The sequence below is a fragment of the Teleopsis dalmanni genome, chromosome 1 (genome assembly GCF_002237135.1).
Source record: "Teleopsis dalmanni isolate 2A chromosome 1, ASM223713v2, whole genome shotgun sequence".
Taxonomy (NCBI): Eukaryota; Metazoa; Arthropoda; class Insecta; order Diptera; family Diopsidae; genus Teleopsis; species Teleopsis dalmanni.
The window spans coordinates 178,319,315-178,345,418 of NC_051846.1; the positions used below are offsets into that span (position 1 = coordinate 178,319,315).

General features: G+C 29.6%; 6 protein-coding genes across 10 annotated transcripts; 3 read left to right on the top strand and 3 right to left on the bottom strand.

Annotated features, from left to right (window-relative positions):
* Positions 1-571: 571 nt before the first annotated feature.
* LOC119670420 lies at positions 572-1,635 on the top strand. Its single transcript, XM_038080673.1, has 4 exons — positions 572-882; positions 949-1,124; positions 1,181-1,450; positions 1,517-1,635. The coding sequence occupies exons 1-4, from the start codon at positions 682-684 to the stop codon at positions 1,599-1,601; spliced, it is 732 nt and encodes a 243-aa protein (XP_037936601.1). The 5' UTR covers positions 572-681; the 3' UTR covers positions 1,602-1,635.
* A 70-nt stretch (positions 1,636-1,705) lies between these two features.
* Positions 1,706-3,999, bottom strand: LOC119670421 (transcription initiation factor TFIID subunit 5-like). Its single transcript, XM_038080674.1, has one exon. The coding sequence runs from the start codon at positions 3,779-3,781 to the stop codon at positions 1,757-1,759; it is 2,025 nt and encodes a 674-aa protein (XP_037936602.1). The 5' UTR covers positions 3,782-3,999; the 3' UTR covers positions 1,706-1,756.
* A 1,570-nt stretch (positions 4,000-5,569) lies between these two features.
* On the top strand, positions 5,570-9,980 carry LOC119670423 (vesicle-associated membrane protein 7-like). Of its 4 annotated transcripts, XM_038080678.1 has the most exons (6): positions 5,588-5,608; positions 5,700-5,731; positions 5,796-6,159; positions 6,231-6,459; positions 7,993-8,060; positions 9,729-9,980. In XM_038080678.1, the coding sequence occupies exons 3-6, from the start codon at positions 5,956-5,958 to the stop codon at positions 9,885-9,887; spliced, it is 660 nt and encodes a 219-aa protein (XP_037936606.1). In that variant the 5' UTR covers positions 5,588-5,608; positions 5,700-5,731; positions 5,796-5,955; the 3' UTR covers positions 9,888-9,980. The 4 variants fall into 4 exon arrangements, with proteins under 4 accessions (XP_037936605.1, XP_037936604.1, XP_037936606.1 ...); XM_038080677.1 differs by having other exon boundaries at positions 5,570-5,608; positions 5,700-6,159; XM_038080676.1 differs by having other exon boundaries at positions 5,571-5,608; positions 5,686-6,159.
* Positions 9,981-11,318: 1,338 nt separating this feature from the next.
* On the bottom strand, positions 11,319-12,795 carry LOC119671244 (mitochondrial amidoxime-reducing component 1-like). 2 transcript variants are annotated; one of them, XM_038081797.1, is made up of 4 exons: positions 12,661-12,795; positions 11,975-12,591; positions 11,631-11,917; positions 11,319-11,545 (listed from the first exon to the last, which is right to left on the bottom strand). In XM_038081797.1, exons 1-4 carry the CDS (start codon positions 12,665-12,667, stop codon positions 11,437-11,439), a joined length of 1,020 nt encoding a protein of 339 aa, XP_037937725.1. In that variant the 5' UTR covers positions 12,668-12,795; the 3' UTR covers positions 11,319-11,436. The 2 variants fall into 2 exon arrangements, with proteins under 2 accessions (XP_037937725.1, XP_037937717.1); XM_038081789.1 differs by lacking the exon at positions 12,661-12,795 and having other exon boundaries at positions 11,975-12,644.
* A 2,541-nt stretch (positions 12,796-15,336) lies between these two features.
* LOC119670424 (mitochondrial amidoxime-reducing component 1-like) lies at positions 15,337-17,803 on the bottom strand. Its single transcript, XM_038080680.1, has 4 exons — positions 17,659-17,803; positions 16,971-17,587; positions 15,648-15,934; positions 15,337-15,590 (listed from the first exon to the last, which is right to left on the bottom strand). Exons 1-4 carry the CDS (start codon positions 17,663-17,665, stop codon positions 15,470-15,472), a joined length of 1,032 nt encoding a protein of 343 aa, XP_037936608.1. The 5' UTR covers positions 17,666-17,803; the 3' UTR covers positions 15,337-15,469.
* Positions 17,804-21,699: 3,896 nt separating this feature from the next.
* Positions 21,700-24,859, top strand: LOC119671261 (mitochondrial amidoxime reducing component 2-like). Its single transcript, XM_038081810.1, has 3 exons — positions 21,700-22,478; positions 24,257-24,561; positions 24,617-24,859. The coding sequence occupies exons 1-3, from the start codon at positions 21,912-21,914 to the stop codon at positions 24,741-24,743; spliced, it is 999 nt and encodes a 332-aa protein (XP_037937738.1). The 5' UTR covers positions 21,700-21,911; the 3' UTR covers positions 24,744-24,859.
* Positions 24,860-26,104: the final 1,245 nt, after the last annotated feature.

Below are 26,104 nucleotides of genomic sequence, written 5' to 3' on the forward strand. Positions count from 1 at the left end.
AGCGCTTTTTTAATGGTGAGCTATACCCAGTTGGGTTGTACTGGTCCTTTAAGTTTCGTCTCGTCCTTATTGCGTTCACAGTAAAACGCTTATAGTATGTTTCCACTGGTCTAACGAAGCCAGTGAAAACGTTCTATTCGTTTGTTTCACTAAGAAAAATAAATTATTACAGCCAGCCAACAATTGTATTTGGGGGTTTTCGGGTTAGGCTAAGGCCCCTATGCATTGCGACCAGTTTGATCTATTGTGCATCCAATAATAACAATAGTAGAGTATTAAACAAATGTTTAAATAAAACTTTATATCGCATATAATTAATTAGTGCATAGTAAATATAACCGAGAGCGATAACAGTGAACAACCCTGATTGTGTTCAATTGGTATAAAATTAGTAAAAGAAGAAAGAAATTACAATACAAAGAAAGAATTTAAGTAGTTTTAAAACAAATGTTTTCAAAAAACTTGTGTATGTATTTTTGTTATTTAGTGAACGCTTTAAAAACTTATTAAATACAAGTTTGTGTATAAATTTAAAATCTGGTCTTAAGTGAGCCACCACACCGACAGTGTGTTATTTGTTTGTTGGTAAGGCAGTTTCAGTTTACAGCACTTTAGCTGTCAAAATCCCATTCCTCCACAAAAGGCTCTATTACTAACAATCTCAATTAAATTGATAAGAAAATGCTAGAAGGCTGGTATTGTCGCACAATGGCTAATGAACAAGCTGCACAACAGGATGAAACATCAGATCCGAATGAAAATTCAGGTTCAGACGATGAACAAGTACAAAGACAAACTATGACAGGAAAATCCGATGAAGCAGAACCGGATTACAAAGAGAAATATCGTCAGTTAAAACGAAAGTTTAAATTTTTGATATACGTAAGTTTGTTATAAGTAAAAATAGTAATAAAAAAATCAATATTATATATATAAATTGTATTTTAGGAAAATGAAAGTTTTCAAGAAGCGTTGCGTGTGAATCAACGTCGTCTGCTTAAGATTGATAGAGATTCAACATTTTTGTTGGAACGTTTGTTGATGTACGAAAAACCAGAAAACACATCATCAGAAAGCGAAGAAACAGAATCATCCGATGACGATGCTACACCAGTGCCAAAAAGGTAATTTTTAATATTAAGTAATAAATTAAATAATAAAATTAAAAAAAAAACTTTAGGTATAAATTGGATGAAAATACTTCAAATGCTGCAGTACGTGGGCGCAAGAGAAAGGGATTTGCATTGCCACCAGTAACAGCTGACAGTAGTTATGCTGAGAGCGAAAAGCAAGAGCAGCAAACCGCATTGGACACACAACAAGGACATATGACAGCGGCTGAAGTCGAACGACATCTGCAATCAAGACAAACTGTTATGGAATTAATGCCTGAACGCGCTCCCGCCACTGTACCCACAGAAATGTTTAGCAATGAACCCTCTTTAGACAGGTAACTAATAAAAGTATTTTGAGTATTGAGTAAAAAACTGATGAAATTTGTTTTTTTTTTTTTCAGTGAATCGAATGACCACATAATTGACGGCTCTTCGCCTACGCATGTAGCCGCAGAGGAGTGCGTTCCCATGGAATATGTTAATTAGACTAAAGTTAATGTTTAATGCAAATTTGGCACAGGCGAATAAAATTAAAAGAAATACGTTTTCGGTATTTTAAATTAAATTTTTATTTTTTTATACTTAATTTGTTTAATGAAAAAAATTTAAATTAGCGATTAAGACAATTCATATAGAAAATATTATGACCTAAACGTACCTACTCCAAATAGTAGGTTTCGCCTTGTAAAATGCAGCGTAAGAAAAGGTGTCGCTTTTGTCGGATATGCACGTAGCAAATACTTTTCTCCATCGTTGATATCAGGATTATGTGACGCATTTGTGCTTTGATTGATGTACTCTTCAGCAAGTTTTGAAAAATCCCAAAGCGTTAAATAATTGTCGAGGCCACCAATAGCCAATATAGTGCCATCACGACTAAATGTCATGGTATTTAAAGTACCTGTATGTTTCACCAAAGTTGTGATCAATTGTCCCTGTGCTAAGTCCCAAACGATTGCTATGTTATCCGCCGCGCCCGAAGCTAAATAGCGACCGCAAGTTGAAAATGCTAATGATGTGATAGTTCCTTTATGACCAGTCATAAGTCTCACCAACTGACCGTTGAAGACATCCCACAAACGTACTGTGCGATCTTCAGAACCACTGGCAATGTAATTAGAGTTAGGATGAAATTGCACACAGCTTACATCAGCCAAATGCCCTACGAATATTCGTAGTGGTTGATATGTGTCAGTTGCCCATAAGCGTACCGTTTTGTCATATGAGCCAGATGCAAAGTAGTAACCATGTGGTGAGAAACGCACATCCCATATAGGAAACAAATGTCCTTTATATACTACAACACAAGTCCACGTTAGTAAAGACCATAAACGCAAAGTACCATCCTCAGAGCAAGATAATAAATTCAATTTATCAGGTGAGAAGGCACAACGAAAAACGGGACCATTATGACCATAAAGCACGCGACATTGCTCACCACTACGTTCGTCCATCATACGCGCCACTACATCCTCACTATCTTTGTCGACATCCTTTAGTTGCTCTGCAGTCTTCATTTCACGCAGTTTGCTAGGTGTAAGGGACCACACTTTTATACTAGAATCGGTTAAACCTACTGCTAATATTGTTGAATCTTCTGAAACTTCGGCGGAGCAAACTGTATTATGTGCATTAAGTATTGTATAAAAACAAACTGAAGGTAATGAATCTCTGTTAAGTGCGATACGCTTCATGGTTTCCCGCAATGATTTCAGCTTTTCGAGTTTGTCGGAGTCTTTCATTTCTGGCAGCGGTATGCGGTCATTTGCTGGTGCATTTGGATCAGTTTTCGATTTTTTTGAAAATAGTGGATCCTTTTTAGGTTTCTTTTTTTTGGGTTTGTCTGGTGCATCAGGATCATTATCTTCTTCCTCTTCTGGCGGTGCCGGTGCTGGTGTGGTCAATAACTGTATATCTATTTCTTTCGGTAGCCCAAAATAAACACGCACCTTATTATCTTGTCGTTTTGCTTCACCTATCGATGCACCAGACGTGATAGCACACTGTTCCTTACTACGTGCCGTGCCTTCGTATGTATCGAAATGCAGGTGATTTGCCACAATGTCAGCGATTACCTCTTGCTTGCGATCTTGTATATGACGTTTGAAAAGTGAGTGTGAATCACGTGACATACGTATAATGAATTTATCTATATCCATTGCTTCCACCAAGTCATTGTTTACTAAGTGCACGCGTTTCCTCAGCAGCAACAGTTGTTGCAGATCTTCGCGATAAAAATAATCCAAATCTTTACCATATTTCTCTATAAATTTTTGGCCAGCTTCAGCCATATTATGTTCGATAAACTTAAAATATATTTGCACCAGGATAGGATATAAAACCATAGACAATTCATGCTTGTATATGTCTAGCGCTTCACCAACAAAAGTACGCAGATCTTCGAAGGCTTTAATGTATATTTTGGGATCTATTGATTTATCGTATGATGGACTATGTTCACCATCACGTGTTATGAGTTCATTATGATTAAAATTATTATCGGGATCGTTGAGTTCCACCAGATCTTCGCGCCGTATATTTGCTTCATTGAAAAGTATCTCTTCACTTTGCTTTAAATTGTATTTCTTGACCAATTTCATCAAGACATACATGTCCTGTTTGTCCAAAACAACGCCATTGCCATTAATTGTTGAGTAATCGCTCATGTTTACGTTTTTTTATTAGATTATCAATTTTATTAAAAAACTTATTGCTTGCGCCTTTTCACCTAAACAGTCCTAATAACAACAAAATGTTTATTTGCTGCATTATTCAGAGAGTGTGAAAAGTGTTGCCATATAATTTTTATTTAACATAAAAATCTGTAACGTAAGTGGTTACGTACGTCAACGTAAGCTAATATGAAACCCATGACACACTTCAGTATTTTTTGAGAATATATTTTTGATGCTTGCTACACTTTATGAATTCCGGAGATTTAAAATTCATATACATGTACTCTGCTTAGTTGTGTGTGTGTAGAAAAGCAAAAGAAACATTTTATGATTAATAATTTCAATTAATTTGCACAATTAATTTGTACAATTAATTTGTATAATTTAATTTAACAATTTTTTTGAAATTCATAAAGTTTCATATGCCGTTCACGATTGATGTAACTTTTTTAATCGATATTCACTCGAAATGTACAATACTTGAGTTTAATTCATAGTACTTTAGATATTTTGCCAGAGTAGCAAGATTACCCTGAAATAAACAGTTGTTTTATATGACTCAACAAATAAAGTGTGATTTGATTTGACATATGTATGTATGATATATATAAATGCCTTCTAACACAACTACAAAAATGTTGAATTACCCTAAAAACGTTAGATTGGGCAACAAAATTTGACAGATCGAGAGTAAATTTAGATTGAAATTTTGGGATTTCCTTTAGGGGAAATTTATTTTTAAGGGCTGTATTTGACATTTTTGGTCTAATTGTACTTACTTTATGTGTAAGTAAGTTAAAAAGCACGTAAGCCCTTTGTATGGGTATTGAAATTTACTTAGTAAATAACGTTTACTAAGTGGTGGAAATATATTATTATTTATAGTTAGCTTATTTATATGAAAGCATTTTGTAGCGTTATTATCTTCATCAGCGGCTTTAATGCTTAAAGAAGACAAGCGGAAACATATTATTAAGCTAGCAGCATAAACTATTACCAGAAACTACAGACTACCAGAAACTATAGACTACCGATAAACAGAAACTACAGACTACTATCACTGCTAGATAAACATTTATTCTGTTTACTTTACACACATATTCAACAATTTGACAGAACCTTGCCTGCAAAAAAACAATTGTGGACGGAATATTTGTATTATTCTGTTTTTTCAATCACTATAATAATTTACACAATTTTCAATGCATTCCAATTATGGCCGTGTGCGTGTTCGAGTAAATTAAGATAAAGTAAATTGAAATTTCCTAGGGATTTTTATACTGCACTTATGTAAATGTATATTTATTTATTTATTATTTTTGGTTAAAAGTTTTCAAATTTATTTATTTATTTCTTAAACATTTTATAAAATTTTCACAATGTTAAAACATAATTTACCTAATTTTAACTAATTTATCCTACTCGAAACTCTGGTAAATACCAACATTCGCTGCCATACCGATATAATATACTATTTCCCTTAATTTATCAACAATTTACTCGAACTCGCATACGGCCTATATCTAAATTCCAAATATCGATCGTTACGTATTTGAATCTTGGCATACAATATTTTGCAAAAGTGTGGCAACACTTTATGCATGACATTTTATTCTTTCAAAATATTGTGAAAAATCTTGCATTTTTATAGGGAACAAGTGCAAGTGTATTTGTGCGAAGAACTGCAGCAATTTTGTTATTATTTATTTATATTTTTCCTTTAAACAATGACGCGTACTTAGGAAAAATTTTGATATTTAATTAAATAAAAAAGTATTTTAAAAAAGAAGTTAATAAATAAATGTGTAATTATTAAAAGTGAGTAAAAATTCAAAATTTATTAAAAAAAGTGATAAAAATTGTTTTTTTTTTTATAATTGCATTTATCAACGAAGTTATTTTATGGTAGGTCTTGGGGATTCCGATAAGGGTGCGGCAGAAGTTGGTGCTACAATCGCATATATAACTACGTTCTTGGAATTTACATTTATGATTTTTTTTTCAGTAAATACATAAAACGAACAACAAATACAACAACGACGTAAATAAACAAGTATTTATTAGTCATTTATCGTTTGCATTCAGGCCGTAAAAACACACTACAATCGGATCGTTTTGTGCTCTAATAATTAGAACAGTTTTGACATACGGAATAATCTGAGAATATGCCGATTTTATATAGCGTCATCTCGCGCGGCACCACCGTGCTGGCGAAGTATGCTGGATGCGTTGGCAATTTTGCTGTGGTGACGGAACATATATTATCAAAGATTGATGAGGAAAATGAAAAATTGACTTTTACACACAGTCAGTACTTAATACATTATATTTGTAAAAATAAAATTATTTACATGTGCATCACCGATAATGTAAGTAATTACTGAATTGTAAAATATTTCATTTGTTTAGTAGAAAATGATTAATATTATTATTATCGTAGGAATTCGATCGCACACGAGCCTTTCTGTTTCTTGCTGACATTAAACAAAAATTCATACAAACCTATGGACTACAAGTGGCCACTGCTATTGCTTATGCCATGAATACGGAGTTCTCTAAGGTGCTTGCAGAACAAATGCAGTTCTTTAGTCATTCACGCGAAGTGGAAGCCATTTCAAAAGTGCATGGACAAATTGGCGAACTAAAAGACATAATGATTAAGAATATAGGTGAATATAAATGTGGTTAGGAGTAGCAGTGTGAAGTATGAAATATGAAGTTAGTCACACACACATAGTCAAGGAAGCTTTAGAAGTGCTTGTAGGCAAACAACTTTTAAATGCTCATTTGCTTACGGAAATACAGTAAATTAGGCCACCCAGTTTTGCTTTTCTATTTTCTTTTTGTACCTTTTATTCTATTATTTACTGTTGCACATTGTTTGTCTCACAAAATGTTATTTTCTATAATTTTGAAACGGGTTAGTTTTCACGTACAACTTTAACCACAAAACATCTGTGTCTCAATTACTTTAACGTATCAAATTTATTTCATTTTTAACTTTTGTACCCCTCACATAAAAATGTTTACTTTCGTGGTGTTAGAGAGACGTTGGAGAATTAAAAAAGTATATACATATGTTTTATATAAAATTGATTAACACGATGAGATGACACATAACCGATATTTAATCTATTCTTACTCGATCTCCCCTCTCACACTGCCATCATCTATCTACAACCCATCCTTCTTATGCCGTTTATATTATCTGCTTAATTGATCTCTGCGGGCTACAACAACAATAACAACAATAAGAAAGCAAAACATCACATAACTTATATACCTTAAGGTATTAGTTACATGAATCCATGATTAATTTTTCTTGTTTATAATAATTATAAATCATTCTGAAAGCTACAGCTTCATCACCAATATGGGCCAAAAGAACATAATTGTTCTTGTCAGTACAACCATACTAATTTAAAAAATATATATTTTTATACTCGTACATTATCTTCAAAAACAAAAATCAAATATTTGAAAAAATTAAAACTGATGAAATATTATTTTAATTTTTTATAATTTAATTTACTTACATAATTTTTATTATATAAAATGAGTTTTAATTATCACTTGTGGGAAAAACATCTCAAGAGAAGATTGCAATTTTTTTCATTTCTAAATAAAATTTGTTTGCAAATGTTATCATTTTGCGTTTGTTAACGCTTGCTGTGTATATTGTTGTTGTTGATGTAACCCACGGAAATCTGTAAAGCAGATAATATAATTGGAATTACATGATTCCAAGAACAGCCGGGTCTACGTTCCGGAGCCATTCCCGAACAAGTGTCGTTCGATACCTTTCAGAAGGACTTATAAAGCAGGTCCCAGAGGGTTACAACAACAAAGATTGTCAGCTTGTTTAGATTGTCAGTAAATTTTGAAAAGTAGTTTTAAGTTCACTGTTGATACATAAATATCAGATTACAAGTAGCAGGGTTCGCACGCGGAGAATTAATAATTAGAATTGAAATATTGAACATTTTCAAAAAAACTTTTAAGCTTTTATTATTGATCTTAAAATTGATCGTCTTCAAATTTTATATGGTAACACAGTGGACGAACAGGTCTAAGTGGTTCATTATTAGGATCGTTTTTATAATCTAATCTAATCTGAGGTCTGTAAGGTTATTATTTTAAAAACAGTCACTGAAAATTTAATTAAAAATATTTTTAAAACTAATTCTTTTTTTTTTTTGTAGATAATCTTAGAGATCGCGGAGAGAAACTAGAACTACTTGTAAATAAAACGGAAAATTTAAGCAATAATGTAAGTGAATGCTTTCAAATAAATATTTATATAATGTAAGATTATAATATAATTCTTTATAATAATTTTGTTTAACTTATAAATTATATTTAACTTTTTTATTTATTATTTATTTATTTATTATTTATTTATTTATTTATTTAATTAAAGCGAAAGAAAAAATCAATAAAAAATATTAATATAATCTAAAAATACCATTTCGATAATCTCTATGCGAATCTTATGTTGTATAAATATATTAAATTAACTTAGTATCAATGCTTCTTAACTAAATGCGCTATTATGTTACGTATGTTGCGTTCATTAATACTGCCCAGACAACCCAGTACTGAAAGACTAGTCAAAACATATATTAGCAAACTTTAAATCCATTAAAATTTCGTTTTGAGAAGTATACTAAACACTTCTCGGTACTTCAGAAACACGGATTTTCACAGAGATCTGAAGGTTGTAATAGTTAAATTATATAGAAAAGAAAAAAGTATTAAATCTCTTCAATAAAATCCGTTCGAATCAAATAACCGTACAAAAAAATCCAGAATTACACACACTAAAAAACATATTAGGCGCTTAATCTATGTAAGCATTAAAATCATGTCACGATTCCAGTCAGAGAACTTTGTCAACTATCTCTCTAAACCAACTAAAATTTCGTTAAACTACACACTTAATAACCAAAAATGTGAAAATACACATACTAAAAAAGTATTGGATGATATATATATTAAAATAGACTGATATATATACTAAAATAGACTAATATATATACTAAAATAGACTGATATATATACTAAAATAGACTGATATATATACTAAAATAGACTGATATATATACTAAAATCACCTTATAGACTTAGTCAGATACTAATAGGCCCACCGATAAATATAATAAAATATTTTAGAGAACTTGATTACCAACTCAAATAAATTAAGAAAAAATAAATAAATAATTAATAAATAAAATTATGCTTATCATTGTTTCGGTCATTCACTTTTATTTTAAGCTATTTATATTTTTAGAGTGCAAATTATCAAAAATTCAATTAATCATTTCGTTCATTCCGAAAAATTATAAGTATTTTAAAATATTTAATACACGACTCTTATAATCTTAAAAATTATCACATTCGTCTATAGATACGATATGTACCTTGGAGCTTTTTCTAGAATTATTAAAATGAAAATAAAAATTTGATGATTTATAGTCTAATATATATAATAACATATAATATCAATACTAGGTACGATAGTAGTGTAACACAAAAATACAGCAAAGGCATAAAATAATAGAGAATAGATAGATAGATATATAGATAGAAATAGATAGGTTCTCGTTCAAGCTTAGATGTGGGGTCCGTTTAATTAATTAAGAACGGATTGCACTTTTTGAAAATGTGTTATAACATCAGTTTCTTTTATGTATATATATATATATCCCTGATATATCTATATATATATATATATATAATCCCTGTTTCAATCATATATTTATTATATATTTATTAAATATTTATATTATTTATTAAATATTTATTATATATTTATTAAATATTTATTATATATTTATTATGTATATATACTAACTTTTTTTATAACTATTAAAATTGTCGTTTTTTTTTTCATTATGGTGGGATTGTCGTTTAATAAAACTTTTAATTTATTTTTCAGTCAGTCGCATTCCGTAAAGCATCACGGAACTTAGCACGTCAAATGTTTTGGAAAAAGATACGCCTATATGTCATCGTTGGATTCGCAATAATATTTGGCGGATATTTAGTTATTAGTATGATTTGTAATGGCCTTTTATGGCAAAAATGCTTGAATTAAATCACATAATTGATAACAAAAGAAACGAAAGGGTAATAAATTATAGATTAGTTTTCATATACACACACATTTTATAAAAAGGATTTTTTTATATTCCCTATAAATATTTCATATGTTATTTTTAAAATTAATGTCAACGTAATTATTTTTCATTTTAATTCAAATATTTTAAATAATTATAATAATAATTATTTATAATTTTAATTCAAATATTTTATATAATTATAATAATAATTATTTATAATTTTAATTCAAATATTTTATATAATTATAACAATAATTATTTATAATTATAATAATAATTATTTATAATTATAATAATTATTTGTAATTATAATAATAATCATTTATAATTATAATTAATTATTTATAATTATAATTTATTATTTATAATTATAATTAATTATTTACAATTATATAATTAATGATATGATTATATTTTTAATTATAATTATTATTATAATTATTATTACATTTAATATTATAATTATTTTCATTATAATTATTATAACAATTGGCTACAATTATTAAATTTTTATTATTTATATTCTTATATATGTTATTCATTTGCATTTGTTTATTTTTTTGTAATTGTAAATTAGGTGATATAACATTGTATTAAAGTTAGGCAATAAAAGCAGCCATTGCTTGAAAGAGCATTAAAAATATATAATATAGTCTACTTTAAGTGATTGACATGGACGAATAAGATATATTAAATAAATATTGTATGAAAAAAAAAAATTATTATAATCATTATTTTATTAAATTTAAGAAAATATCGAATTATATACATGTTCGATTAAATTAAGTAAAGGCACTTGACAATAATAATTGTAAAAATTTATCGCGGTTGGTCAATCTATAAACGTCTGTTTTATTCCCGATTTTTTGTTTTAGCAGAGTTGACTATAGAATGACGTATTGATAAATATTACTGTTTTTTTATTATTTATTATATTATATTGTCGTTGTAGCCTGAAGGTAATACATGACGAATACATGTATTTCCGCAGGTCCCAGCGGGTTACTACAACATTAGAGTTTACTTTTTAGAATTATTTTTATTATTTAGGCATTTGCGAATCTCAATAGAAAACTTTTGGTTGGCTTTTATTTTTTATTTTATTTTTAAAGTTTTTTTCTAACTTCTAAGTTGATAGTTTTAGTTTAGACACTAGTCACAAAATATATATTTAAAGTATTTCGTAAATTAACGTCAGTAAAATGAACAAAGGAGCGTTCAAGTGTAAGCCTCTCAGTCGCTTTTCTATACATATGATCTAGTGCCACTCACTACTTCTAATAGGAATATCAACAGGTCTTTTCGGGTTACAATAACAAGTACAAGAAGTAATGTTTAATTTAAAAATTAAAATGTATTTAAAAATTTATACAAATAAATTGTAACAAAAATCAATTTAATCGGAATATATGTAACAAAGATTATATATACTAGTGACCTAATAACCTGTTAAAAACATATAAATATTTTTAAATAAAAATTACAACAAAGAATTAGGTAAAATCAGTTGCATAGCGTAGCTCTTCACGAATCTTCCACATATACCACATCCTTATTTTTGATTATGCCAGCTTGACGTAAACCCAAATGTATACCCAACACTGGCGAAGGATATTTTTTCCATTTTCTGATACTATTTGTAATAAATAAATGAAAGACGAAAAAATCAACAGTAGGTAAATTAAATAAATTATCTCCATAAAAAATTTTTGACTTACTTATTTAGTGTTTTCAGTGGTTCATTGTCAGGGTCACGTTTTCCAGTTACGACATCAATAGTTGTGAACAAGCAGCGTGTACATGGTGACACAACTCTAAAAACAGCTTCTTCACCAATTTTAATCCAACCCCAACTATCTTCTGCATATGGTTCATCTACATCCATTTTCAATTGGAAATTACCACGAAATTGTAAACAATTAACTGGGCGTGGTACATGCGTATTAAGTTCCGATATAGAAGCTAAGTTCATTAGCATATAACTGGTAGCATCACCAAATGTGCCCTAAATAATATAGGAAATTATTAACATAACATACCAACGCAGTCTTATTATACATACTGTATCTTCATTAGTTATATGTGGCTCCTTAGCCATACGTTGTCTGATTGTGCGTACTGGTTTTGGGTATGGATAATATACTAAATGCAATCCTTCTTCCTTATTCAGAATAAATTTGGAAAACCATTTATCATACTTATCACCACATAACATAGCGTCTAATTTTGATTCCCACACTGTTGTGTGCACATCTTTAACAGGTTCTTCTTCAGCTATTTTTGCTAAATTCAATACTATGCTTTCCATATTTGGCGCCGAAAATTCAATTCTTGTAGCATCCAAAACTTTGGTAGCAATTAACACCATTTGCGGATATTGTCGCCCGGTAACAAACTCATAATTTTCATTAACAATCATAAATCCACGATCACGAAAACTATCCAAACGTAAACCTAACACATCACATGCCACTTCGACGTCATCAGCGAGTTTTAGTGGTGCACATGATTTCACTGGGAATAAATTGACTTGTTCCAATGTGCCTACACGTCGCCATTTCTGTGGAGTGGCCAATGTCTTGAAACGTTTATAATACCAATAAGATATACCAGATAACATTGTTATACCCAAACTGAAGCCGATGCTATACAGCAATGTATTGGATGTCGGTGGTGCATCTGCAATTGAGTAATCCATTTTGTTGTTGATCGAGTATTAAATATTAAAAATATTTTTTGTACACTTACTAGACATTTTTAATTGTTTATTAAAAAAATTTATAAAAAATAAAAACAAAAATATAAGAAATTTAGATAACGTTTGTTTGACTTCTGCACTCTCGCTTTGTATAGCAAACGTTTTACTATTGTTAAGAGGCAGACTGCCAGCTGCTATATTATATGAAAGAAAGGAAAGCCATAAAAATTGTGGAGTGTCAATCAAAACAAACCGACCGAAAGAGAGCGCCGTACATTGTGGGTTAATGTACAGCTTTTTATAGCTTTCTCACTTTAGGAACATTGAGAGAGAATGTACAACGTCTATAGCTGGCATAAGTGTGTCATTTAAACAGGTTTCTAGCGATAGGTAAACTATGTGAAGAAACCATATACCATATATATGTATATATTGAAAACACTATCAACAATATTTTGCCGGTTTGTTACTGAAATGATTTGATGATTAATTTATTTACGAATTTTTATTTGTTTTTGAGATTTTAGATCTATTGCATGTAGACCTAATGTTTTATATAATTTTTAATTAAAAATATTAATTTTTAAATATTATTTTTGAATTTATTACTTATATACTTATATACATAGTTTTAAACTGATAGCATCTTCGCTTTTTATAAGTTCTTTACTCCACATTATAGACGTCTGGGGGTCTTAAAAATATTTGTTTGATAATAAAAGAATAGGAAGTTGGCAATTTTAGCAGTTTTTATTGTAGAAAGTATAATAAGTTATAGTCTTAAAGCAGGAATCGTTATTGTTGTTTCCTCTCTTAGGATGGACTAATGAACGTGGTATTTTAGGGTCAAACCAAGTTCTTTGATATTACAGTAAGTCCTTTATGAATGTTAAGAAGTGCGAAACTATTCAATGTCTTAGATTTATTATGGAAGAAATTACTTTAAAAAATTTCTTAATACAAACTGTGTAAAGTGACCACACGTTAGTCGTAGTGGCTACTGGAATAATCACTTGCCAGATGTAGGTATTACATTATCTATTTAAGTACGCCACAGGTTAACTTAACTAATATAAAGTGCAAGTTTAATTTTGAGCTTATAATCTACACAGGCGGATACCCTTGTTCACATTAACTAAATTAAAATAAGATAGAGTGCTAAATGACCAGTAGTTAGTAGTTAAGGTTACAGGAATAACAACCAGATTCAAGTATCAGATTATTTGTTTAAGTATGTTACAGGTTAGCTTACCTAATATAATATATAGTAAAAGTATAATTTTAGGTTCATCGCTCATGCAGGGGTGACCTTGCTTCGCAAGACTACACCAAATTAAAATAGAAGAAAGTCTATTAACAGAATATAATTGGAATATATTTTTATTTGTATTATTGACTTTGTCAATTATAGGTATATGTTACTGCAGTGTTGCTAAGAGTAAAGTCTAAGATAACTATTTAATAATCTTATCTTGAATTTGTTTTTAATACTAAGTGATTTTATCAAAAAGATTATAAAATGTAAACAAAAACAGTATGGTCGTAAAAATAATACAAGCCCACATTTTTAGATATATTACAAATGCAAGTATTTGATTGATTTACTAGAGTTTGATTAAAGTTCCAGTTTTGTGGTTATAACGTTGCTTGAAATAAACATCTAAGCTAGACTATATATTGAAAATTGGTTTAATATGAAACTGCATTGCATTTACGTCCAATGTAGAAATTTTTTTAAATTTAGAATTTATATACCTATGTATTATAGTAAAATAGAAAAAGAACACTTGAGACATATTTATTGTACTGTCATAGAGACATGTTAAGGGGGCATTGTGTTTTCCTAGTTTTAATGTCATTTATTTTAGAAACTAATATAAACAGCAAATTTTAGATATATCTAAAATATTTACTAACTAAATAACTTATTTAAAGAATCTTGAGATGCGACATAACGCACAAAAAAATAAAGTTGTTCCGCTAAAATTGAAATCGAGACGAAAAGAAGATAAAGGTGAAGATTATACCATCATTGGAGTCAATATATTTTCATGATATTAAAAGTTTTTGAATTATATTACAATCTATCTGTTATATTTTGAAATGTTCCAAGAAACTGAAATCTATGCATAACCTAGTCAGATCAACACGTCTTTTGGGGATAATCACCCCCTACAATCGCTGGTTGTCCAACCTAGCCGACTCGATTTCGATTTCAGCAGGACTGTTTTGAGTCTAGGGAGTACTTAATTAAGTTCTTAAGTAAGTAGATATCTTATGTATATTTTCAAAATGAGTTTTAAATAAATGGGACGATAGGATTAAGCCTCAGCTGACCTCTGACCATCGTAAATGTAATTTTAGTAATTGTGGTTAAAAGGAAGGGATTGTGCACTGCGACCTAAAAGATCTGTTGTGCCAGTAATTGCAGTTACCAAAATTATATTTTTCAGAATAGCTAGTGATACATCAAACATAGAACCCAATTAAAAAACCGTGGAAAAGAAGTGGAAAATGATCTAACAGAAAAAGTTTCTGTGGGTCAAAGAAACATTTTTAGAAAAAAAATTTTTCGTAGTAGTATTAACCTATGAAATTTAAATTAGTTAATAAATATAAATTTTAATTAATAGAATATTTGGCAATACTTATTCGCTTGATAATCCTTGATAGTAAAACGATGTTTGCTCTAAAATACTTACACTTCTTGGTTACAAAAAAACCTGTAATTCTAATACAAACAATATTTATTAAATTTTATTTCAAATCTCAAAACATAATTTTTCTGAATAACAATGTTAAACTAAACCTTTAACTTTAATATACTTGCAAATGAAGAAATTTCTATTTGCAATTAATCTATTCATCCACTGAATTGTCTTCCACATACATAACGTCATGCATTTTTACATCACCAGCTTGACGTAGACCCAAATGTACACCAAGTAGTGGACTCCCATAATTTTTCTTTCTTCGATAGCTAAAAAAAATATTTAAGATTATGATAATTATAAAAAGTTTTTTAAATTTTCCAAACCTGTTTAAAGTTTTGAGTGGTTCATTGATTGGGCTACGTTCCCCAGTCTTAACATTGATGTTAGGAAGAATACAACGACCGCATGGAGCTACTGCTCTAAATACTGCATTGTCTCCTATTTTAATCCAATTCCATTCATCTTCAGCATAGGGTTCATGTTTATCCATTTCAATATAAAAACCACCACGAAATTGTAATGGGTCTACTGGATGTTCCATGCGTGTATTTAAATCTTTTATAGATGATAGATTCATTAGCATATAACTGGTTGCATCGTTATAGGCACCCTATAATTGTAATATTAGTGTCAAGAGAAAATTAAGTTTGTTATTGAAAAGATAAAGACAAGAAAATAAGGTAATAAGATCTATAAGGAACGAATCTTACGTCAAGAGTTTCGCTAGATTAAACTCAAATTTACATATGCAGTGTGATTTCTTGTTTTAAGGGTCTTGTTATATACACAGTCCCGGTCACGATCACGCTCACGTCAAATGTGAAATTGTTACTGTTTTCAATGTGGATTAAAAAATTGAGAATGAGAGTGAGAGAGAAATTTCAATTTAGTCACTTGGTCCTGGTTGCAAAACTTCCCATTCCTCATCACGTTGGTTAAAACAGTGTCGCTCAGTAATAAATGTCAGAATTTCTGGCTTTAGGAGTAAGTATGTGGATACGTAAGCATATTCAATAATTACCCCTTAACTTTATGTACAAAAAGTACCAAAATAGTAGTAAAGGTAGTAGTACGTAATTTGCCGTGACCTTTTGTCACATGCCTATCTGTATAACATGGCCCTAACACACAAAGCAAATTGTATAGGGATGGACCCAATAAAAAACATGGGCAAACATTTTATAAAAATATTTAGAAAAAAAATTTTTATAATAAAAATCTTAATGTTTCAGAAATATAAAGACAAATCTTTGAAAATCTTGCAGCCCATTCTATACGATTTCATTCGTCCCAAGGTATTGAATCTTGTATTTTTTTTAAATTTGGTTAAGATATAGTCCACATATATTATGTATATATTTATATATTCTATTATTGTTTATAAAGTTTAATTAATATACATTAATTATTTAATTAATATAAATAAAATTCTTTTAGTTTGTATATTCTTTTCTAATAAAACTAAACAGTTATATAAAAAAATATATTTGATTTAAATATCACTTACTGCCAATCTATTTTTAAGTACTTAAAGTAGATATATAAATGGTATCAAAACAGATAAGAAAACAGATTTCATAAGTTTTAAAAGAAGGTAATCAGCTGTCTTACAGATATAGTTGAAATTTGTACAAGATTTTACTTACCGTATCTGAAGATGTTATATGTGGTTCCTTTCTCATACCTTTGTCGATGGGCTTGGTAGGTTCGGAATACGGATAATAAATTAAACGAAGCCCACTATCTTTACCCAACAAATATTTTGACAGCCATTTATCATAAATCTCACCACATGATACACCTTTTACTTTGGAACCAAATACATTGGTGTTCACATCAGGTTTGGTACTATCCTGAGCAAGTAAAAAATAATACAATTCAATATTCTCCATACCGGGTGCTGATATCATCAATTTAAATGCGCTTATTATTGTTATCTTGATCAATACGCATCTCGGATAAGTACGGGCAGTTACAATTTGATTTTTCGTATCGATGATCATAAATTGCCTATCACGTAGTGTAGCCAAACGTAGTCCTAGAATATCGCAGCTTATAACCGTGTCAGGTGTGAGAATAAGCGGCGCACAGGATTTAATAGGGAACATATTAAGTTGCTTGAGTGTACCGACTCGGCGCCATTTTTTTGGTATCTCTTCCTTTTTTTTACTATTGCGATACCAGTGTATTAGGCCTGCTACTACTGTGACGCCCACGGCTGCGCCCACAATGTACGCCAATTTTGTTGTTGCCGTTGATGTGCCTGGAGTATAAAATTATGTTGCAAAATGCACAAAAAAATAAATATTATAGTTTTATGTAAAAGAACCTTACTTGACATTGAGGTTTGCTAACAATTTTAAATTAATTTATTAAATATAATTAAAGCGATAAAAATATGCAAATAACAACAACGATTTGCATCCAATCAGTTTTACAGTTCTATAACATTTTGTGCTCACCGAGCGACTGATACCGCATATTGGATGCGCATGGGAAGAGCTCACGTTTCTGCACACATTGCGAATATTAGAGCAAAGAGAATGAGCAAATCTTATAAGTAATAGAATGTTAAAAATTATATGGTCTTAGCCGACATTCTGAAGCTGCTATACCGGTAATATATTATTAACTGACAGAAGCTATTGAAAGTATCGGTAAAATATAGGTGTATGCAACATATGTGCTATATATAGTTGTGTTATAGTTAAACTAGTTATAATATATATATATATAACACTGTGCGATAAAAAGGATATATTGTATCTTATTTTTGACTGTTTTCTGGGTTAAGGTTTTTGAGCAACTGTGAGCTCAAAACTGCAAGAGATCTGGCTCATTGGCAATAACGGGTTAAAATTTTAAAATAGGGATTTTAAAGGTTGATGAAAAACCCTTGAAAATGATTAAATGATGAATTTGGTAGGAATGAAGAGGTAAACATTTTTCTCTAGCAAAGTAAAATTATTTAGCAAGGTGAAAAAGGTTTTATCACCAGTTCTTTGAAAATAAAAATAATATGAATTTTGACTTTATGGAATTGTCATCGGTTAATATCTTTACTCATTTTGCTGGGTGTACCTAATTTGATTCATGTTGCATATATATGACTTTTATTGTAATGTCTGTTTTTATTTAAAGTCTTACAGATTGGATATTGGTAAACTTTTCCTCTGTCGCTTGAATTCATCTCAGCAGAGCTAAAGAAAAGTGGTGTGAAAGTTATGACGTTTATGTACTTACTGATGGGTTTGCTAGAAAGACCTCCATAAAAAACAGTTTTTGACACACCAGGAAATTTTAAATCTCTATTTAAGGGTGATGTTTTAAGATTTTTGCAGCCCCACAAAGTTGAATATGGCTATCTCACTAAAAGCGACAGAATAATACAACAAAGATGGTTTAATGAATTGCTTATACAGGAGTAATTTATTTTCTTGTCTTACCTTTTTGTGTTTAAAGCGAGGTAGATTCAGACACAATTACCATAATAACAAAGATAAGATTTATTGCTATAAGTTAATCGTTCGTCTTTTATCTAGCTATACATTATCTTTCCTATTATTTTTGGGATTTCCTTTTACTAGATGGTGATTGTTTTTCTTGTTGTTTTAATTATAAGTGCATACTTGATAACATATGCTACTCAAATGCTTTTGTCGAATAATTCCTCGAAAGTAATTCATATTGGCGGTTATTAATTTACTATCACCGATATCATGGCCCTTGTCCAACCTCTCGCATCAAATTTTTTTTTTGCTATTCCAATAGATGAAATAGAGATATATAAAACAGTTTCTGAGAATGTTATGCACAGCGCAGTAATAATGATGTAAGAAAGTTTCTCTCACAATATTAAAAACAATAACTGACTTTGAATATAAGTGATTATAAGATCTGTGTGAAGGGTGTTGAAGTTTCGGTCAACATTTTTTATTTCAATATTATTTCTAAATGATAGCATATCAATTTCAAAAATGACTGCAAATAATACATAATAATAAAGTTGGCGTGCTCTCCTCAAATCAATTTCTAGTTCTCTTTAAACTCTATATATTATCTCTAACCTGTTACGATCAGAAGAATCGACTATGCTCTCTTATAATATAGCCGGTGTTTCAACTTTTACAAACAAACAAGAATTTTATTTTATTTCGAATATAAAATTTCTCATTAATATAAGTGGTGGGATTTGAGATGTGTTTAATTTACGATGGGCTATTAAAAGTGCATTGATAATGAAAAGCCAATATTAAATTTTTATATTCACATTTTCGAAATGAAGTTCTATATATAGACACTGGAAAAAATTAGATTATTTTTACTGTTTTTGCATACCAACACAAATGAGATTATTTCAACATTTATTATTACGGTTGTTCTACAAACAATATTTTACAGTGCTGTATTCTAATAGATGGGTATCTAATTATATAAAGGGTATTATTATCTAAAGTTCCATTATATATATAAATAATATATACATATTTTATTATATATTCAAATGTTGTTTGGAAGATATGGAAGGTAGACTTCTAGTTCTGCGCAGTTTTGTTAATACAGATAGGAGATTGATTCCAGAAGTTGATAGGAATTACAAAAATTTTAGTATAATAGAACTTATTAGACCAGGTTAGGTTATACCGGCGATCCTTAGAGGATCCGTTTAAGCCTATTAGCCCATTGTGTTGCCATATATAGGAATAAATGTATATAGGTCTAAAACATCCTAGAACGTTTGGCGAAGCTTAAAATGCTATTTAGTGTCAGGTCTTGCAATTGGTCAAGATTTTCAAGAATAGGGGCTCCTAATGTATGAAATCGCCGCCGTGCATTACCTGAGTAGAAACATAATAGATGAGAGGTACTCTCATCGTCTTCCCCTTTACTGTGACAGGTGCGATTGAAAGAGAGATTCCATCTTCTACCATGGTTCCATAGTTTCAAGTGACCTTTAAGTAAACCTACCATAAGACTGATAACTCTCTGGGGAATTTCAATGAGAATATTAGATTTCCTTTTAATGGAAGTGGCTAGATTGCATACAGATGCCACCATATTGTTGAGTCTTTCCATCCTTTATTAAAAATTTAAGCACGGAAAGAACGTAGTAACAATTAAATTACGATATGTCCAGATTTCTTATATGTTCAGAATGATGTCCTGAAGCACCCTTTCTGGCTAGCTCATCTGCTTTGCAATTGCTAAAAATATCTCTATGACAAGGGACACAAAATAATAATCATAAAAATTTTAATATAATAGAGAACTTACCTAGAGAACTGACAGTAAAAAATGTTATTTAGTTCTACATTACCATAGCTATAGCTATAGCTATAAACCATTAAAATTAAGTTATATATATCTAACAAAAGCATCGAAGTGTTTGTGTAGACTTATTTTCACATTTCAAGTCTATTAATATAGTTTTAATATAATTGTATTTCATTTAATTTTCAGATTTATTCTCATAAAACAGAAAAATATAATCAGATTCATATGATTATCTCTATAGGTTATTTTATATATGTATATTTGTTATGGAGCTCGAATTATTGTTTTATTATTACATTTATTTATATAGACGAAGGCGAAACAGTATAAGTACAAACATTTTTTTTAATGGTCTTTATATTAAATATATGCGATTTTTACTAACACCTATGCTAGTTTGTCCTATGCTAATGCTGAAGACATCGCTGAGTGTGTTAAAAAAGTGGGCTCCCGAAAACTGAGGTCTAGACATAGACAACCCTAGACATAGGCATAAACAGGTATTCTGGTGTTGTTTCGTCTGGCGCCGTTACCCATGCGTTGCTGAAGATACTACACGGTAGGCCAAGCTTAGCTTCATGCATTCTATGGTGTAGTGACCTGAAAAGACATATATTAACCTCGATATTTCTGATTTACTTCTGAAATACAAAATTTATTGGGTTTTTTAGGATTACAAATTTATCAAATCAGAGAATTGCCATAATAATACAGTAAAAGCCACATGAAGACATATGGCCCGTTTCTTGGCAAGAGCTGGACATGAGTAGACACAATGTGTGGTTTTACCACTATACATTTTATTGAATCTGCAGGTATTAGCATCTTCTTAATTTAATTTCAGAAAGGTTGAATTTAATAGACTTCTATAACCATATTCGGACACATCTTAAACAAAAAAAAATATAAAAATAATTGAATATATTGTATTAAACACTTTATAAGACTTGAAAGATCGTTTATAGTTTTATGTAAAATAGTTGAAAGTAAATTCATATATCGTCTCCCTATTACTATACATCGAATACGCTCCTGTCCATCAGTTATCTTTCGGATTAAATTTGTTTATCAAAAAGCAAAAAATAAAAAAAATTCGCAAATGCTGTGGAAGGTTCTCACAATTAGTTAGTGACTGAGAGTGCGGGAAATAAGTAACGTTATATACTTAGTATGTGCATGTGTTGTGTGTTAGTCGGAACTAAGTGAAGTGTTAACAAAATTGGTACCAAACAAATTAATGTAAACTAAAATTTAATAAAATATTTCAACTTCACTAAGTAGTCAGATTGTTATAAAAACATTGTAAACTAATTATGAAACCGGTCTCTATACTAACTGCTGCTAGTTTAGCTGTTGGCGCAATTACTGTTTCTTGGTTCATTTGGTCGCACTATCGCAAAAGACGCGGACCACACCCGGCTAAGGAGTGGATTTATATCGGTCAAATAGGCGCAATCAATTTGTTTCCAATTAAATCTTGTGCAGCGACTAATGTTGATGCGGCTGAGTGCAATAAAGATGGTTTAAGTTTTCGTAATATACGTGATCGTAATTTGTTGGTGCTTGATGATGATAACAAACTTGGTTCCGCTATGACACATCCATTTATGTTGAGCATAAAAACTGAAATTTTATCCGAAAATCAGCTTACTTTATCTGCACCTAATATGCCATCAATTAATGTTAATTTAAAACAAATATTAGAAGGAGCAGAAGCAAGGGGAAAATCTATGGGGGGCTATCGTTTGTTATTGGTTGAATGTAGACCAGAACATCATATGTGGGTTTCTAAGGTAGTGCTTAAACGTTCAAATGGTTTGCGCTTATTTATATCATTAGATCCAGGTCTAGAGATGAAATGGTGGAAAATTAAGAAGAGTGTAAGTAATGGATTTGTGTTAGTTTGTCTAAAACTGCAAATGTAGTATGTTAGATAAATTATTTATTTGAATAATTAAATTCATACTCATTTAAATATTTAAAATTATAAGGTATATGAAAAAGAATTTTTACAAAAATTGATATGTCCTATGATCCTTCATTTAGTCATTACTCTATTATTCGATTGCTAGTAATAAATATTTTATAATATATAGTTATAATATATATAATATATAAAAAATAATTGAAACAACAGAAGAAAAATCGTATATATATACGCATAGAGAATTAAAATAATCTTTGATTTTATTTTCTATTTACTCTAAATTTATAGTACTTTGGAGTTTTTAATACTCATAGTATAGTAAAGTACAGTATAGTTCAACCTGATCGTAAATATGCATTATTTTTATAATAATAATCCATAATAAATGTAGAAATGTAGTAAGGGTAGTACTCTACTATCATAACTATTATGGAAAATTAAGTTGAAGAATGCCATAAAATTTTCTGATACGGTTTTTTATACATGTTTTCAGATGATTTTAATGTTGTGAGGGAAGACTTAGTTCCATACAGTGGTTTTTTCCTATAATGATTTATGTATTATGTTTTATACATTACTTGATTTCTTGAACAAGGGGATTTCTTGAATATAAAGCTTGATATTCAAAAGAGTCTTAGATTTAATAACTATTTAAGGGAGAAAGATAGGTCAAGATATTTACCAACCCATCTCAGATAGTCTACAATAGATTACTTACTTTGACCAAGATTTTTAATGTTCTCAAATGCTTACCGGTTTTCAGACAAGGCTCTGCAGATTTGTTACCATTTTAACAGAATAGGCTTTTCAGAAACCAGTATCTATCGCTTTTGTGAAATGGCTGAAATCGTCAATGGTGATCAACTCCTAATGATCGGTTGATACAATTGCGGTTAGCACAATGGATCATTTTAAGTCGCAGTGTATAGTATTCTTCACATCATCGTTTATAATAATACACATATGGTAGTAGTTAGTTAGTTGAAGTGGAGGGGGAACGAATCCTCTTTAATTAGATAAGAAAACCATTTTGATTCCACAATTTCTCGTAATAATGGGTAGAAGAGTGGTCAAGTTAGAACCAGCGAGTAATAAATGCGAGTGTCCGACCATTGCCAAAGTTTTAAATATCACAGAGTGTGTTAGAGAAGAGCTTTTAAAAATAAATGGTAATATTTTTCCAGTTATTTATATTGGACACAAGTAAATTATTGAAATATTTGTATATTATATTAAAAATCAACTTTCACACTTTTTTCTGGTGTAATTTCGATAAAAACTATTGTACATAATTTATAATATAAAAAATAGATATAAAAAATAAGAACTAATATATATAAATGTAACATATATTATAAATACATACATATTATAAATATTATATTTGTATTTATCATATATTTATATTATGATACTTAATAATAATTATAATAGTATATTCTATTTATATAATTATAATTATAATTATAATTATTATTTTTATCATACCTTTTAATATAATTATATATTAAATTATGATATGAAAATAATATGATTAAATCTATATATTACAAAACAAAATATATAAAATATATAAAAAATAAAATAAGATAATATTTTGATATATTATATATTGTAATATTGTTATAAAAAAAAATTTAAATTTCATTAATTTCTAATATTATTAAATTTTATTTCCATCATACATAAATATATGTGATATATATTATAAATCATTTGTTTACCATCTAGGATGTCTATCCTGTCATGGCGGTACATGACAAATCAATTACGGAGTTAAACTCAAGACTGCCAGAGAGTGAACAAGTTGACCATTTGCGCTTCCGTGGTAATCTACTTGTTAAAAGTGAATCATGCCATCAACCTTTTATGGAGGATGATTGGGCTTGGATGAAAATTGGTAAAAGATCTGGCAAAGTGGATGATACAACTATATTAAAATTTACTGAGCCTTGTAAACGTTGTGCTATAATCAACATCGATGCGCTCACTTGCAAGCGTAATCCTAATTATGAGCCCTTGAGAACTTTAAAAAGGTAAAAGATGTTATGAATTACAGAAAAATCTCTACAATATTTGCTATATATCTAGATTTCGTACACGTTCTCATCCTTTGGAGCCAGAAATGGGTATTTATTTTGATGTTTACAAAACGGGTAAAATTTTCATTGGCGATCCCGTTTATGTTCAGGTGAAAACAAAAGTTGATGAGTTATAATTATTTTTATTTATATAAGCAATTATTGTTAATTATTCACTTAATCAATATGTAATTACAAATATAATATAATCATTTTAAATTCACAATACAATGGTAAATTAAAATGCATTTCGCAGATTTTTATATGCGCAATTATATTTGTAAAAATATATAATTGAAAAAATTGTAATTTTTTTATTTGTATTGAAATATATATAAAATATAAAAATAAATTAATATAAAAATAAAAATAAAAACGAAAATAAAAATGATTACAACGAGACCAATGCTGTTTCCATTACCAATAGTGATTTCATATTCAACATAATCAACAATCAGCTTCGAAAGCCTTCACGATCCTACTCACTTCAGACTGTTTCATCCTCATCAGCCACAAAACCATAAGTTTGCCAAACTCCGGAAACATTTGGCAGTATCCAAGCAAAGGTCCAATATTTGTAGTGTGCATGTTTTCGTTTCATTTATATTGAAATGCTCAAATATTTATAAAATTCATATGGATTTTGTATAATTGGAAAAAAGTTGGATTTATTCAATATTATGGCAACATTAGCTGAAGGGCACAGAGCACAAATAAAACTGATGCGGCATGGCATGCAATTTGCATGGAAATAAACTTTTTTCAAATTTGCGTCCAAAATTTTCTATTTTTTATTTGTTAAAATTATACAAAAAAGGATGTGGAAACTTGCATAAAAATGAATTAAAATAAATAAATGAAATATCTGTGAAAAAATGTAAAATAAATAAGTTTTGCAAACTTTATTTGTGTGCATATTAATTTTTAATGTAAATAGGCTTATGCAGAAATATGAAGGAGTGCATTTATCCATGCATACTCACCGGTTTTGTAAAATGCAATAGAACCGACCGACCGCCTGTCAATGTGGTCCACTAATGCTTTTTGCGGTCAACCACAATTCACTGCTCAGGCTCATACAATCAAATCCACAAAATCATAAAAAAAATTATATTAAACGCAAACAAAAATTGCGGTTAAATAGATTTTTTATTTAATTCTATCTTGTATTCCACATCATTAACTGCTTTGCGATATAAAAAGGCTTAAATAGCACATAAATTATTTAAAATGTAAAGAGTTTTATTTTAATGAAATTAAAATTATTTTAAACGCCCAATAGAAGTATTGGTATTAAGAGTTGGGAGATGCTAAAGGAAAAGGCAGGGGATGCATATGTGCCTTAAACTAAGATAGCATAAATTTTTGCCTACTATTCGTAAGGATATAGTAAAGTATAGGGTCTCATAAATAGCAAAGTTTTACTTTAATACTTAAATATTCTGGAAAGTTCTGTTTGCAGACCTCAAAAAAATGCTCCAGGGTTATAGATTTTGCT

Excerpts from the sequence above, each read along its gene's own strand:
- LOC119670423 (XM_038080677.1), top strand. The coding sequence starts at position 5,956 with ATGCCGATTTTATATAGCGTCATCTCGCGCGGCACCACCGTGCTGGCG. Across the intron at positions 6,160-6,230 it reads ACATGTGCATCACCGATAAT|GAATTCGATCGCACACGAGC; the intron begins GTAAGTAATTAC and ends TTATTATCGTAG. Across the intron at positions 8,061-9,728 it reads CGGAAAATTTAAGCAATAAT|TCAGTCGCATTCCGTAAAGC; the intron begins GTAAGTGAATGC and ends TTTATTTTTCAG.
- LOC119670424 (XM_038080680.1), bottom strand. Across the intron at positions 15,935-16,970 it reads ATATAACATCTTCAGATACG|GGTGCCTATAACGATGCAAC; the intron begins GTAAGTAAAATC and ends TTACAATTATAG. Across the intron at positions 15,591-15,647 it reads CCACTCAAAACTTTAAACAG|CTATCGAAGAAAGAAAAATT; the intron begins GTTTGGAAAATT and ends TATTTTTTTTAG.
- LOC119671244 (XM_038081789.1), bottom strand. The coding sequence starts at position 12,610 with ATGGATTACTCAATTGCAGATGCACCACCGACATCCAATACATTGCTG. Across the intron at positions 11,918-11,974 it reads ATATAACTAATGAAGATACA|GGCACATTTGGTGATGCTAC; the intron begins GTATGTATAATA and ends TATATTATTTAG. Across the intron at positions 11,546-11,630 it reads CCACTGAAAACACTAAATAA|TATCAGAAAATGGAAAAAAT; the intron begins GTAAGTCAAAAA and ends TATTACAAATAG.
- LOC119671261 (XM_038081810.1), top strand. The coding sequence starts at position 21,912 with ATGAAACCGGTCTCTATACTAACTGCTGCTAGTTTAGCTGTTGGCGCA. Across the intron at positions 22,479-24,256 it reads GGTGGAAAATTAAGAAGAGT|GATGTCTATCCTGTCATGGC; the intron begins GTAAGTAATGGA and ends TTTACCATCTAG. Across the intron at positions 24,562-24,616 it reads CCCTTGAGAACTTTAAAAAG|ATTTCGTACACGTTCTCATC; the intron begins GTAAAAGATGTT and ends CTATATATCTAG.
- LOC119670420 (XM_038080673.1), top strand. The coding sequence starts at position 682 with ATGCTAGAAGGCTGGTATTGTCGCACAATGGCTAATGAACAAGCTGCA. Across the intron at positions 1,125-1,180 it reads GCTACACCAGTGCCAAAAAG|GTATAAATTGGATGAAAATA; the intron begins GTAATTTTTAAT and ends AAAAAACTTTAG. Across the intron at positions 1,451-1,516 it reads AATGAACCCTCTTTAGACAG|TGAATCGAATGACCACATAA; the intron begins GTAACTAATAAA and ends TTTTTTTTTCAG.
- LOC119670421 (XM_038080674.1), bottom strand. The coding sequence starts at position 3,781 with ATGAGCGATTACTCAACAATTAATGGCAATGGCGTTGTTTTGGACAAA.